This window comes from Micromesistius poutassou, assembly GCF_964030765.1.
Source record: "Micromesistius poutassou genome assembly, chromosome: 6".
NCBI lineage: Eukaryota > Metazoa > Chordata > Actinopteri > Gadiformes > Gadidae > Micromesistius > Micromesistius poutassou.
Genome location: NC_140276.1, coordinates 15,714,745 through 15,729,610, shown reverse-complemented (window position 1 = coordinate 15,729,610; position 14,866 = coordinate 15,714,745). Strand labels below are relative to the sequence as shown.

General features: G+C 40.7%; 1 protein-coding gene across 1 annotated transcript in view; it reads right to left on the bottom strand.

Annotated features, from left to right (window-relative positions):
- The window catches only part of pcdh10b (protocadherin 10b), a gene marked incomplete at its 5' end in the record, with an annotated part of 74,288 nt that extends 62,103 nt beyond the window's left edge, over positions 1-12,185 (bottom strand). The window contains 4 exons of the mRNA XM_084469618.1: positions 10,911-11,186; positions 11,255-11,324; positions 11,647-11,946; positions 12,181-12,185. Of these exons, the coding sequence (XP_084325744.1) occupies positions 10,911-11,186; positions 11,255-11,324; positions 11,647-11,946; positions 12,181-12,185 (651 nt within the window). The remainder of the gene's footprint in view (positions 1-10,910; positions 11,187-11,254; positions 11,325-11,646; positions 11,947-12,180) is intronic.
- Between the last annotated feature and the right edge of the window lie 2,681 nt (positions 12,186-14,866).

The window sequence follows — 14,866 nt, the reverse complement described above, 5'->3', positions numbered from 1 at the left end:
AAGATAATTCCTTGATAATTATATTATCTATCAATGTTTTTACGTTTCATTAAGTCATCATTGGGAACTGTCAGACTGAGTTATTTTCAAATGGAGAGTCCTGCTTCATAGGTCTGCGGTGAACCAATCACGGCATGCAACATCAACTTGGTTTGCTCGTAAAAATCATGGAAAAGTTGGTCCATTGGTCCACAATCGGTCCATTGAACCATTGATGTCAAATGGATCATTGAAGCAATGGAGGATACAAATCCCGGACCAATGGTCCAACTATTCCCCCATTGTTTGGGCAGAAAAAAAACTGATGTTGCAGACAGATATTTTTTCCCAACACGCGTACAATGCCGTAAAGAAAGTAATTATTTCACAATAGGCATCTCTTTATATACCCCCAGGCTTTATCCTTCCAATAACATGCACATTTCTAACCTGAGCTACTGTTCTACATTTACATTTTCATTTAGGGCATTTAGCAGATTCTTTAATCCAAAGCGATTTACAATAAGTACATTTGTAAGAAGAAAGTGAAGCAATATATCGCTGTCAGTACAGTAAAGATGTTCATAGAACCAAGTGCAAAGCACTAACAATCACTAGGTTAACCCATTACCCATATACACCAAGCTAGGATAAGATGCTGCATAAATAAGTACTATAACTAAGTACGACAATTAGTGTGTACAGTAAGTGCCAGGACGTACAACATACAATAAACTAAATCCAATCCCTCCCTGAACAGAGTTATCATGTCACTCGTTCTTTTTCCTGAAGGCTAGAAGGACCGGAGCTGTGATTCAATGATTCCACCATGACTGACACGTTCAGCTGATGTTGTTGAACTCTTATCCACGCTCCACAAGACCTCATAGGTAAATGAAGAGTGTGTGGGTAAACCACAGATGTCTTCTAAATGGATTGAAGGCGCCTGCTCCTCCCCGGGCCACATCATTATCATATGCAGCATATGAGTATTACAGGATCAGGGGGAGCAGAACCTCCCCCATGAAGAACACACACACAGCGTGCAGGACGTATAGCACTTAACAACGCTACAAAGCAATATCCTTCCTCCCGCTATCGCAGAGAACGCACCCCGGCACAAGTCACTGGCATGTGATGGTAAATAGTGATCCTACACACAGGCTCAATAAGATCAAACTGATCACAGCGCAAAGCGTGAAGCCCAAACACACGGCCAAAGGGAAGGGAGGCCGCTCATTTCTTTGTGGTGTGGCAGACAGAAAGATTAACCATCTGAACCTGCTTTATGACCCTTGTTTGGAGATCAGTGGCAAATAATAACTAGTATCTGCATTTAATAACAATTTAATATGTTCACTAGAAACATGCAGGATGGATAAAATACACAATGTGTGTTACTTATAATAGTACTAATCCATGTATTACACATTTCATAATGCACCTGGTATTTAGTATTACGACAAATCCCTCTTGTGTATGTGTATGTGTATGTGTACGTGCATCTGTGTGTGTGCGTGCATGCATGCGTGCATGCCTGTGTGTGCGTGTAAGACACACATCAGACGGCTGCAGTTTGACGTGCCAGAATGATGTCTTCCAGGAGAGAAAAACATGGAGGTTGTAATTAAAATGTAAAACTCAGTGCATTCAGTGGGTGAGCGAGACATAATCCACCCTCTGCTGTGTATTGACTCTGGAAACGGTATCTAAAGTGTACTGTTTTCACTGCCTGCACAAGAGAGATCGTAAGATTAAACTATTCATGCAATTGAATATCACTTTATATATTTTTAGCTATTTTCTTTTCTTTATGAGAGATTTCGTACAAATGGCGTTCAAGTATTTCAAAGGCTCTTGTGTTTTCTCCCAACCAATGGAATGGCACAAAAAACAAATACTATAATTTTTTTGAAGTAGATGTTTTCAGCCACCCCTAGCATGACATCCCAAGCTTGTATCTATGCCAATAAAACATAGTTTGTGTTCCATATTAAAATATCCTTACATATTTTTTCCAATTGCAACAAGTCCATCCAACCATCGCTGTTATGTATTAAACACACAGAATGTAGGGAACATTTGTCACCATAATATTCATCTTCATTGAGCTGTATGCAAATATCAATCCATTAATGGGAGAATTAATTGTGAAAATGATCTTGATGCACTTTAGAAGAATCAATGGTCCGACCAAAGCCTAGCGAGACGTTCTGTTCTCCTACAACCTCCTACTGATCCGCTCGCTCTCCTGCATGACATGGTGGCTCCACTCCCTCCATTCCCACCACCTCCATTGATTTCACGTGCTATTCATCACTGTCGTCCTTTGGAGTTCTTAACTAATGTCACTGCATCTCAACACGCTTTCTGCAGTCTGGAAAGGCACTGACATTTGTGTCTTTAATGAAGCCAATATTTACTACGTAGGGGTAAACCTCACCAGTCCTTGTTACTGCATATTATTTCATATTATATTATATAATATATATTTATATAATATTATATATTATTATTTCACTATGTACAGTGACTCTGAGGATCGTCTAGATTTTCTGTAACATCGCTGGCCTACAATTATTTAGATGCTTAGAGGAATTGATCCTCAAGGTTCATGTTGCTTTCATCTCATACACGTTGCTGACATGAATAAATCACTAAATACAGGAGCAACATACGCAAATACAGAATGCTCCGTGCTTTTACAGAGAAGTGTGTTGACAATACCATATGGAATATTGATAGTCTCAACCACGTCCATATGCCATCCGCCAACGCTCACATTATTAGTGTGCATGCATGCGTGCATGTGCGTGCGTGCATGCCTGTGTGCGTGGAATCATATAAGGTGATAGAAAAATAGGACAATTGTAATGAATCTAGTTGAGTTGAGACCCAGAGAAAAGAGACCAGGGTAGAAAACAACAAAGAGATGATAAAAAGGAGGCTTCTCCACAGATGTTCTGGATGTGAGGTTGTTAAATGAATCATTACAGCAAACAAACATGGGAGACAAGGGGTAGAATGGGGGAGGGGAACTGAGTTTCCAAGTGTTTGCCGTTGTTCCTTGATATGTGGACTTGTGTTTCCAAGTCTGTTTCCTGGTGCGCGGAGATATTTGGGGCATATTTTACTCAAAAGAACACAGAGCTCTTTCTGTATGGAGAGAATGTTCCAAGCTAGTTATATAGTACGGCTGGAGCTGTGTTCTCCCTGCTGCTGGCAGAATTCTGATGAGCTTCAACAATATGGGCCATATTCATCACATCTGCCTCGCTGTTTCACTTGAGTCGGCATGCACAGTTATAGAGAGATAATATTAATAAAGTGTTGGCGCTGTGCTTTGAGCAGTGCCTTACCGTAGAACCATTACATTTATAGAGCTTTTAACACCACCAGCCGGGCGTGTGTGTGTTTTTGTGTGTGTGAGTTTGTGTGTGTGCGGGTTTGAGAGGGAGAGCGTGTGTGAGACAGAGAGAGCCTTTATAGTGTCTCTGTGTGTCTGTGTATCTTTGTGTGTGCTCACGCCTCTTGTGACAGATTGCCATGGGGTGAGATACTCCCTTCAGGAAGACAGAGTGAGGGGTGCAGAAAGAGAGAATAGCAATGAAAGAACGTGGGAGACAGTGGGCAAAAACAAGCAAAGGTCACACCTGAGTAACAGTCCCCGGGTATAATTGAGGAGGTTTCTGTTCAACACAGACTGGCTATTAGGTTAAGTAGCTTTCGTAGATAATTGGTAAATGTAAATTACCAGTAATTGGAGCAGCCTGGACCATTATGTCCATTGTGGCCCATCGTACTCCTCAGCTAATGAACATGTTGCAAAGACTTGCATTATTCAGAGCCACTGCAAGATATGTGATACAATATTGAGTTGCTTGGTTTATCAGTGCTCTAGGAAAGGTATCTTAGAAGTATCTTGCCACCCTAAATTAATACAATCGTGTATTATTTGTGACCAACTTAGCAACTTGGGTTGAATAAAGGGCATTTGTGTTTACACAGACACACACACAGACACACAAATAAACACAGATACACACACAAATGCACACACAAACACTCACGCACGCACGTACGCACGCACGCACACACACACACACACACACACACACACACACACACACACACACACACACACACACACACACACACACACACACACACACACACACACAAAGGAGTGACACACAAACAGACACACAGGCAAACACTTACACATACACACACACACGGCCACACACCCTGTTTTAACAGGCCAAGCTGTTTTGATATATAATGCAAATGAGTGAGCATAAAAGTTAAATATGTAGGCCTAAGAGAGAGGGAGGGTTTGTGTGAGAGAGAGTGTGTATGTTCATGGAGGAGGTTCTGCACCAAGCTGATCCTATAAGGCCCACACACTGCATATGATCATGAGGTGGCCTGGGGTACACAAGGCCCTTCGTTCCAATCAGAAGCAACCATCATTTACCCACACATGATTGTACCTGTGGGCTCTTATGTAGAACATAACAGGACAGCTTTCAGCGTCCCATCTCCTGGCAAACTGCAGTAAGAGCATTAGCTGTGAAGTAGCATTTATACCATTCAATATTACAATGTTCGTATGTCATGTCTCTTTACATAAATTAACTAAATAGTATGAATTCTCTCAATTGTACATTGTTGCGACCTTATGTGCAGTTAAACACGTGTGGTTTACATGAAAGTTATTTGAAGTGAACTTGGATGCATGGAATCCTGTGAAAATAAATTATAAATATGAATTGTAATCGTTCATAAAAAAACCTCATGAACCTCAAACCTTATAATTCCATGACGACATAAATAACTAAAAGAATGGATGCATTTTAAAGCTAGGATTTCTTGATTTCTTGTCATAATGTCCTGCGATTGCCATTTCCGTTTGCCGTTTCCCCACGGTATTGAACTGGGGAGAACTGAACTGAACCAACTCAGGAATACAATGGAGCAGAAAAACTCTTTAAGCAGGTACACAGTCTAGTGTTTGTTTGCAGCAGGACTTAGAGGCTGACTCCCTGGTGTTCTGCAGGCATCCCTCCTAATGTACTCCCAGTAGGCCCACTAATGGTTTCGGCTGACTAAATACGTGTGTCTGTTATGCTCTGTTGAATTGCGCACAGATTTCATCTTCATACAATTTTTCTATTAATATGGGAACAAGTATGCCATCTATTCATGAAAAGGTAAATGGTGGGATTGTAAAATAAAATGTGTGAACATCCATACATACCCATGTACCCAAAATACATAATAATAATAATAATAATAATAATATTAATAATAATATTAATAATAATAATCACTGTAGCTCAGCAAAGATTGATTTCCTTTCTTTATTATTCATTCAACTAAGTCGACTAAGTCTTTCATATAATACCGGGCTGGGAAAGTACAATAATTGTGTCATCCTGAAAAAATAAAAAATATCTAAACATCAATTTTGCAAAAGAATGGAATGTGATGATGAATATAGTTCAGTATGAGGGATGGTTTGGATTCCAGGTGCGTTAAGCTGCTTGTTGGAAGTAACCTGTAGTGATTAAGACTTCATGCATCTTTTTTTCATCAATGCTCAAGTTGACACACAAGGCCCTGAATGATGTCTATGTCTGTGAGGGGTCATGCAGAGATGCAGTGGATACAGAGAGCTCATGCTCATACTGTACCATTACTCTCATTATAGTTGCCATGCGTGAACGGCACGCATCGGCACAGACCAAAACATACCAGATCCCGCCAGCTGTTTCATACTCTTCTGTCACACACCTCTGGAACTGTAAGATCTGCACTAAGCGCATGTGAACTGTGTGTCCAGATCGTGATTGTGATTGGATGGTTTGATTAGATACTTTTCCAAGTAATTTGCCAAGTTGTAATAGGGTAGTCCCTATGCTCCTGTTGTTCTGCGCGTTTGAGGAGTTTGTGTGATCTGGACCTGTACAAACCAGTAAAGGGCCCCTCTGAAAGGGGGCACAGAAAGTGGAACAGCATACAAGTGATATCTCCTCCGCTTGGAGAAGAAGCAGCTCTTATCCGCGTTTGATGATAAAAACAAGGAGAACCTGTGGATAAAAGAAGGACTTGCTGCCGGTTTTGCATGTGTTGAGTTTCCTGTCCAGTGCCCCCTGTCGTCCGAGTGAAGATTGCCTGCAGGCGAACTGGGACCAGGAAACCATGCATGTGGCACATAGCGGGAGAAGACATAGCGGCAGCGTGAGTGTTACCCTGGGTGGTGAATCACCATACGAGAACATATTTAACACATTACGATAGCACCTTTGTCTTACTTCACGCTTTTTTCCTCCTTCAACGATGCATAATAAGAAAAAGATCCACTCTCGGCAATATGTGAAGTAGGAGACAACATATGGACCTGGATGACCAAAAAATAAAAGACACCTTATTCAGAACGGAGACGTGTAATGATGAGCGCACTATAAAGAGTGAGCATGCAGCTGTGATGCAGAGATTGATCAGTTAGTGAGCGCATACCCACTCCAGGCTCAGCTGTCTGTCACAGCATCATCCATGTCCTCTGCAACATCTGCTCTCCTAGCTGTTTGATGCTGCCTTCACCTGCAGTATTGCATACATATCCCAGCTGCCTCCCTCCTTACTCCTAATCTAGTGCCATGTCCATTCCACTTGCTTTATAGTTCAGTATGTCAGTCCTTTTTGAGGTAACACCCTTCAAAGGTACGTTAGACACTCATCTTCCCTGGTTTAGTTTATTACCGGTGTCTGGTACATAAGAGACCCATAATTAGTGTTATGGGTGACACTTAAGATGTGAGAAGGCTCTCTGGTCGACAAGGTGCCAATTAGAATGATGGACTAAACAAGGGGAGAAAGGTCTATTGCTAATATGTAGAATAACGCAGTGGAATGGATAGTTGGAAAAGGCCCACAGGCCTTTTAATAATATGACAGGTGGTTTATATCATGGAAGATTGTAAATAGAAATCCCTGAAAATCATTAATTGGAATCTTTATTTCATGAGGTGTGCTGCCTGGTCGATGGAATATGATTTCCAAATAGCGATGCAAGTGAGGGAGATTTGTGCGATTATTTATTAATTTGATTATTAAAGCAAAAAGGTGAATATGTACATTTTAAGAATGAGATAGGGAGCAAGCCATATCTAATGAGAGAGGTAAATAATCCATGTCCTTGTGAGAGAAAGTAAAATAAGAACAATAATACATTAGTAATACACTACCACTATTAAGTAAAAAAAATAATAGCATCAACTAACTTTTGATCTATCATGTAATGTGCTTATTTTATAGGGGTGTAACCCTTTCTGATGAGAATAATGGAAGACCTTTAAATACAAAACTTGTTGTGTAACATTTCCTGATCAGGTTTTGAATCTGTCTTTACTTCTATAACACATATTTATGTTTACGTAAATTGAACAGCACTAATTATCACAGTTCCCTAACATTTAAATGCCAGAAGACTCATCATCAGGTCACCTTAACTCCATTCATTTTAAATCTAAACAGATATGGAGATATTGCGGAATCTCAGATCCAGCAGTCGGACTATGTTATGGCAGAACTTCTGATCTAGCGGTTGTGATGGAAAAATCCATATGTTCTTTCCTATTAGTCATCTAAGGCCTATTCCTTGTAGTGTCTTCTCACCCTGCCTTTCCTCAGTGTTTAACCACCACCTCAGAAGAAGATAGGGTGGCTACCCATTTTGCTTGGGTAGCCACCCTATCTTCCTCTGAGTCATCTAAATGTTAACATCCCCTTATGCATTCTTCTGCTTGATGAGAACACAGGCAACTCTGTGTCTTGGGTACACATTACTGATTTTATTATTGAGACCTGCAATGTGGGGAGGATGTGAAACTGTTTAACTGTATTCTGTCTAACTGTCTAACTGTATTCTGGACTCACTCTGCTAGAGAGGACTCGAAAGTATGCATGAATAAAATAAGTTAATTGACTACTATTGTGTGCTTTTTGCATTTCGAAATATCATATGTCCTAGACGCAATATCTCTTAAGGAAATTGCCATGACACGGTCCTACTATGTTATAGCAGAACTTCTGATCCAGCAGTCCTACTATGTTATAGCAGAACTTCTGACCTAGCAGTCCTACTACGTTGGAGCAGAACTTTTGATCCAGCAGTCCTACTGTGTTATAGAAGAACTTCTGACCCAGCAGTCCTAATGTGTTATGGCAGAACTTCTGATCCAGCAGTCCTACTATGTTACAGCAGAACTTCTGACCCAGCAGTCCTAATGTGTTATAGCAGAACTTCTGATCCAGCAGTCCTACTGTGTTAGAGCAGAACTTTTGATCCGGAAGACTGTAACAACGACAAAGGTTTACTTAATTGACATACACAAAAGCAGTAGATGAGAATAATAATACAAGGAAATCTAAATTGATAATATAAATATGTACATTTTGAGCTAGTTAGAATAGTGGAGAGCAGAAACATGGAGATGGTCTTTTGATTTTTTGTTCAACACCTGATTTGCAAAGGCAATAATATTAATAATAATTTTGAATATTATAAATGTCACTTGCATGGGTCTTTGCGACTTCCGGCGGTCAATTATTTTTCGATAATTTACATAATTGTTGCTAAGCATATAATGACCGCTGTCAAGGAAAGTGGATTTTTTCGCCTCTGATTCAGGTCTTTTGTATTACGCCGCAAGTAGTCAGGTAACTTATCAATCCCAACGTATTCGGTTGCTAAGTGACATCAACGTCTTTTGCGGACTATTTCTCTGCTGATCAACACTACGAATGCTGGTAACAAATAAATTGTAAAAAGACACACCGTGTGAAGTTATTTTTTAGTTTTGGCAAGTAGCCGTGTCATATAAATCAAAATAAGCCTATTTCAATAAGCTGATTTTTCCGATAATGACCGGTGTTCTAGACAATTTCCCTTACATAATGATAATAGGGAATATAATAGGCCTGACTTAGTTTTTTTATCTTGTGCCAATTATATAGTCATATTTTGAATGGCAAAAAGAAATGCATGTGATTATATGCCCTGCTTTGTTGAAGTATGCTGTTCACACAAATCTGTCATGACCATTGTAGTAGCCCAGCAGCAAACACTAATAGTTTTCTGATAAATGCATGTAATTAAATATTGTAATATATAATGTTCTGCACTTATTTATGGTTATTATAAATGGTAACCCCTTCCATGTTGTATTTATGTTCTTCTCAATCAGCCCTATTGATCAACAAGGAAACAAAACAAATTGAAGTCATGACAAGAGTTTGATATTTGATTTGCATTCCATAAAACAAATGCATATTTATGCTATGAATGTATCTCGTTCATATCCTTACAAAATCAGAAATATCTGCCTCTTAACCATCCTTATTTTGTACTTTGTTACATGAAGCAGTACATCAAAATAGACAAGTCCTGGGTGGTTCATCGTCCGTTATGTATTAGGGGGAATAACCTTGCTGATGTTCTTTGCGCATGTTTTCATTTGACTGTGATTGCTACAAAACCACTAGCTGTCAGTTCTGCAAGGCTGTCAAAGTGAGTGGCACCGTTTCTTCACATGTCACACATCACATGAATATTCTACATAGGAGACTTAAAACTGCATGTCAGTCATAAAATATTGAAATATTAACCCTAATACAAATTTCACTAAGAGACAGCATCATCTTTTTTTGCCACTCTGATGAAAATATTGGTTACTGAAGTTCTGTGTTTAATTAGTCTTATTTGCTATATAATTATTACAAGTTATCAACTGGTACAAATGTTAACCTGTAAAAATGTTAAAATATATAGTCTATATCTAACACATTGTGGCCCATATGATTAGTGTTTGGTAAATTGTATATATAATAGGACGCTTATAGAAATTAAATCCAATGCCAATGTTAATAATATTCATGAATGGATACAAAAATGTAATTGGTATAGAAGTGGCTCAACATCGAGTCTGGTTAAATAAAACAAAGGGTTGGAGATTAAGGTCAGCAGTCTCATATTTGCTTATTTATTTTACAAAACATTCACTATGAATACCAATATGAAAAAGTTATGTTGCAGAGGTTTAAGGCTGACATTGGTTTTAAGTCAAAGTCAAAGTCAAAGTGTTTTATTGTCATTTGTTCAGAAAACGTAGGGTCATTGTGTAAATTGAAATTATTATTGACCTGGCAGGCAAACAATACGTAGTAGGCATAATAGATTAACAAAAGAGCTACAAATAAATATATTTAAAAACAAATGTAAAAAATCTGGTAATAATAGCAACATAATAAAATACATATAAGAAAAAGTATACATAATAAAAATATATAATAAAACAAGAACACTATAAATAGTTTAAGATAATATAAACATGTAAACATCTACCAATGCAGCAGGTGTGTTCAATGAAGAGTGGAAACATTAACTACTATAGGTATAAAGTGAAATGAGTAATGTATGTAATGTATCTAGTGCAGCATATGTATACAATGGAGAGTGTAAACATTAAGTACCATAGATTGTAGATTTAAAGTGGAATGTGCCAATGAAATACCACAAAATATGGCAGGAATAGCAGGAGTCTACATCACAAAAAGAAATAAAATAGAACATCATAGAAATAGGTTGTATAAGTTGGTGAGAGTTTTGGCAGACATGCCAAACTTCTTGAGTCTCCTCAGAAAGTATAGGCACTTTTGGTAAGTTTTTACCTCCGAGTCTGCTTGTCTAGACCAGGTAAGGTCATTTTTGATGAACACACAGAGGAACTTGAAGCATGAGACTCTCTCTACTTCCGCTCCGTCGATGTGAATGGGGGCGTGACTTCTCCCCTGCCGCTTCCTGAAGTCTACGATCATCTCCTTAGTCTTGCAGACGTTGAGAGAGAGGTTGTTGTCCTGGCACCGACCTCCTCTCTGTAGGCGGTCTCATCATTGTTGGAGATGAGTCCCAGGATGGTGGTGTCGTCCGCAAACTTGAGGATGGCATTGGAGCTGCGTGTGGCCTCACTGTCATACGTGAACAGGGCGTACAGGAGGGGACTGAGTACGCAGCCCTGAGGGGCTCCGGTGCTTAGGGTCAGTGCAGAGGAGGTGAGGTTGCCCATTCTCACCACCTGGGGTCTGCCCGTCAGGAAGTCCAGGATCCAGTTGCAAAGGGAGGTGTTAAGGCCCAGGATCCTGAGCTTGGGAACAAACTTACGGGCACAATAGTGTTGAATGCTGAGCTGTAGTCTATGAACAGCATCCTCACATATGTGTTACCCTTTTCCAGATGGGAGAGGGCGGCGTGAAGTGTCAGGGCGATGGCGTTGTCCGTAGATCTGTTGGGGCGGTATGCAAATTGAAGAGGGTCTAAGGTGTCAGGGAGGATGGAGCAGATGTGGGTTCTGACTAGCCGCTCGAAGCACCTCATAATTATGGGGGTCAGTGCTACGGGACAGTAATCATTCAAGCAGGTGATGGAAGGTTTCTTTAGTACGGGGACAATAGTGGTCTGTTTGAAGCAGGTGGGGACTACAGACCGTTTGAGGGAGAGGTTGAATATGGAGCTAGCTGGTCGGCGCACCCTCTGAGGACACGGCCTGGAATGCCATCTGGCCCTGACGACTTCCGAGGGTTTACTTTTTTAAAAGCTCTCCTCACGTCATCCGTAACAAAGTGCAGTCGTCCTGGTCCTCAGCTAGCCTTACAGAGGGGATGGTGTTGCTCACCTCAAACCGTGCGTAGAAGCTATTGAGCTCGTCTGGGAGAGAGGCGGCAGGCTGGGTATCTCTACTATTCCTCCCTTTGTAGTTAGTGATGGCTCGCAGTCCACACCACATGCGTCTGGGGTCGAAGCTGTGGTAGTTGGACTCCAATTTGTCTCTGTAGGCTCTCTTGGCATCTCTGATGGCTTTCCCCAGGTCATATCTGGACTCCCTCAGATTCTCCAGGTCCCCAGAGCTAAAGGCAGAGGACCGTGCTCTGAGCTTATCCCTTACATCACCATTAACCCAGGGCTTTTGGTTTTAGGGAAAGTCTTGACATTGACACTCGGGACGACATCATCGATGCACTTGGAGATGTAGGCTGAGACAGAGTCTGTGTATTCATCTATGTCTCCATCAGCTGCATCACAGAACATCTGCCAGTCTGTAGTTTCAAAACAGTCCTGAAGTGTAACAATGGTTTCCTCACTCCATCGTTGAGCTGCCCGAAAAATCGGTTTATCTTGTTTTAGGCGCTGTCTGTAGGTTGGGAGGAGAAGAATGGAGGTGTGATCTGCCTTACCAAAGGCAGGGCGGGGGAGGGGTTTATAGCTGTCCTTAAGTTGAGAGTAACAATGGTCAAGAGTCTGATCACCACGAGTGGGAATGTTGATATGCTGGTGATACTTGCAGAACTTTCCTCATGTTAGCCCTGTTGAAGTCACCAACAACAATGGAGGCTGCCTCAGGATGAGCATTCTCAAGTTCATTAATTACTCCATATAGTTCTTCTAGCGCGCATGTTTTATCTGCCTGCGGTGGAATGTAAACTGCTGAGATTATAACGCAGCTGAATTCCCGGGGAAGGTAGAAGGGACATACCTTTATAGTCAACAGCTCTAGGTCTGGTGAGCAGTGTGTTGATAATACTGCTACATCAGACCCCTTCGCCTCTCCGTTTCCCTGACTCTGTAGTTCGGTCCTGCCGGTAGATGGAGAAACCAGATGGGCTAACAGCCGAGTCCGGTACCGTAGGATCTAGCCAGGTCTCAGTAAACGCCAGTACGCAGCAGTTCGCAGTGTCTCGCTGAAAGTTAATCTGTGCGTGCAATTCGTCCATTTTGTTGTCCAGGGATTGAACATTTGCGAGTAAAATGCTCGGTAATGGCAGATTGCAGTATCTTGTCCTAGATCTGCATAAGATACCTGCACGTTTGCCTCTTTTCTTTCTCCTTTGCCGCCATCGAAAACAAAGCGGCGGCAGGACAAAGGAATCACCGCATAAGTTCAAGTTCAAGTTCAAGGAGTCTTTATTATCCCCGAGGGGCAATTCTTTGTGCAACAGCAGGTAAAAACCACAATGGACACATATACAAACATGAAACGAACAAAAAAACTAAAACAAATATACAACGCATAAAGTCCGGTAAGTAGTAAAAAGTCCTTGCCCATTGACGAGCATACATCCAAAAGTGCTTGTCGATCATATTGTATGTGCGACCGTGCAGTACGTGCAAAAATAAAAGCAATAAAAACAATAATAAACTAAACTACGTATTGTAAGCGGAGCCATCGTCAGTGCGACTGTACTCACCAGCGCACGCAAATTCCTAAACAAATTAAGGTAACACAGGTATAGATACTAATGTAATGTCGGATCCAGAAAAGCAACTATGTTATACATTAACTTATGTGTGGATAGAGCAAAATGCCTGGAAACAAAAACTGAAGGGGTGGAGTGACACCTTATGTTGAACCTTTACAACTCTTTGAGTCATGCCCCAAATCACAATACCTGAGGCATCACAATCACACTGCTATTCTCAACCTCACCCTGAATCATCCGTATCTGTTGTCCCAGAGCATAGCCTCTCTCAAATGACAATCCAGGGCATTTGGGAGCTCAATGAGGGAGGCACTCTTCCAGGTTCGGAACAAGTCTCAGATTTGACAGACTAGATCAATGTCCTCTTGCGACGGCCAACAATCAAAATGAATAACATAAAGGTTTTTATTTTATGCCAACTCTGAAAGGCCATCTACCTTTAACTTCTGCATGTCAAACAACTCACCTCATACTGCTGGTTCCACCTTTATATGCGGCAGTCTTCTTTGCAGGGTTCTGATGTCAGGGAGAGGAATCGCCATGTCCTGATGCAGCCTGTAGCCAGTTGGGCCTGTGGCAAAACAGAGTTGTATGCCCTTTTTAAGGATGTAATTTCCCCTTCTCATGTCCCTCATTTTTTGTAGGGCTCTCATTGGCTCATGGTTTGCCCCTCTCCATCTCCCCATAGAAGAGCCATCCTCCTTCCACAGCCTCTCTTCCCTCATTTTCCCTTCTTTGACCGCCCTTACTTCCTCCCTCAATATCTGAAATGATGAAGTCTTGTCATTGACATTGGAAATATTCTATAAAGATGAGTTCACATTATTCATACCAAAGTTCAATATAGAATGATATATGTGGTTACAGATGTTCTCACAGCAGGTCCTCTTGGGCTATTGTTGTTACAGCATCAGCCTGCTATTTCTGTTGGCCTGACAGAAGCAGAATATGTTAACTAAAATACCAAGTTTCCCAATGAAATGTCTGAAAACGGTAGTAAAATATTAAATTCCAATCAAGATCTATTGTCACATACTGATCATACACTGTATAATGTACAATTAAATTATTCGTGGACTAGCTCCAGAACAAAGCTAATAATTAGATAAATACAATGTAATAAATGTGATTCCAATAATATAATAATAAAAACAAATCTAGCAATAGAATACAATACAATAATAATTTGGAATCTGCTGGTAAATCCAAATCCTGAAGCCCTTGGAGAAGTGTGCTCGCCTGCTGTGGAATGGAAACATGAGACACAAAGAGATTATTATTTTGTAGAGTGCTTGATCAACATCATAACTCGTTATCTCCCTGCTGGGTACATCTATAGTACATCCACTTTAATGACGTGTGTGTGTGTGTGTGTGTGTGTGTGTGTGTGTGTGTGTGTGTGTGTGTGTGTGTGTGTGTGTGTGTGTCCACTGAGGTTTTTGAGCGGCAGGAATGACAGCAAAGTACGGATCTTTAATGCTACTGGTCTCTGAGAGTAACCAAACATAATTTTGTTGCATGTGTACAATGTCAAATAAAGTATCTTTATCTTATTTTGCACTACCCACAC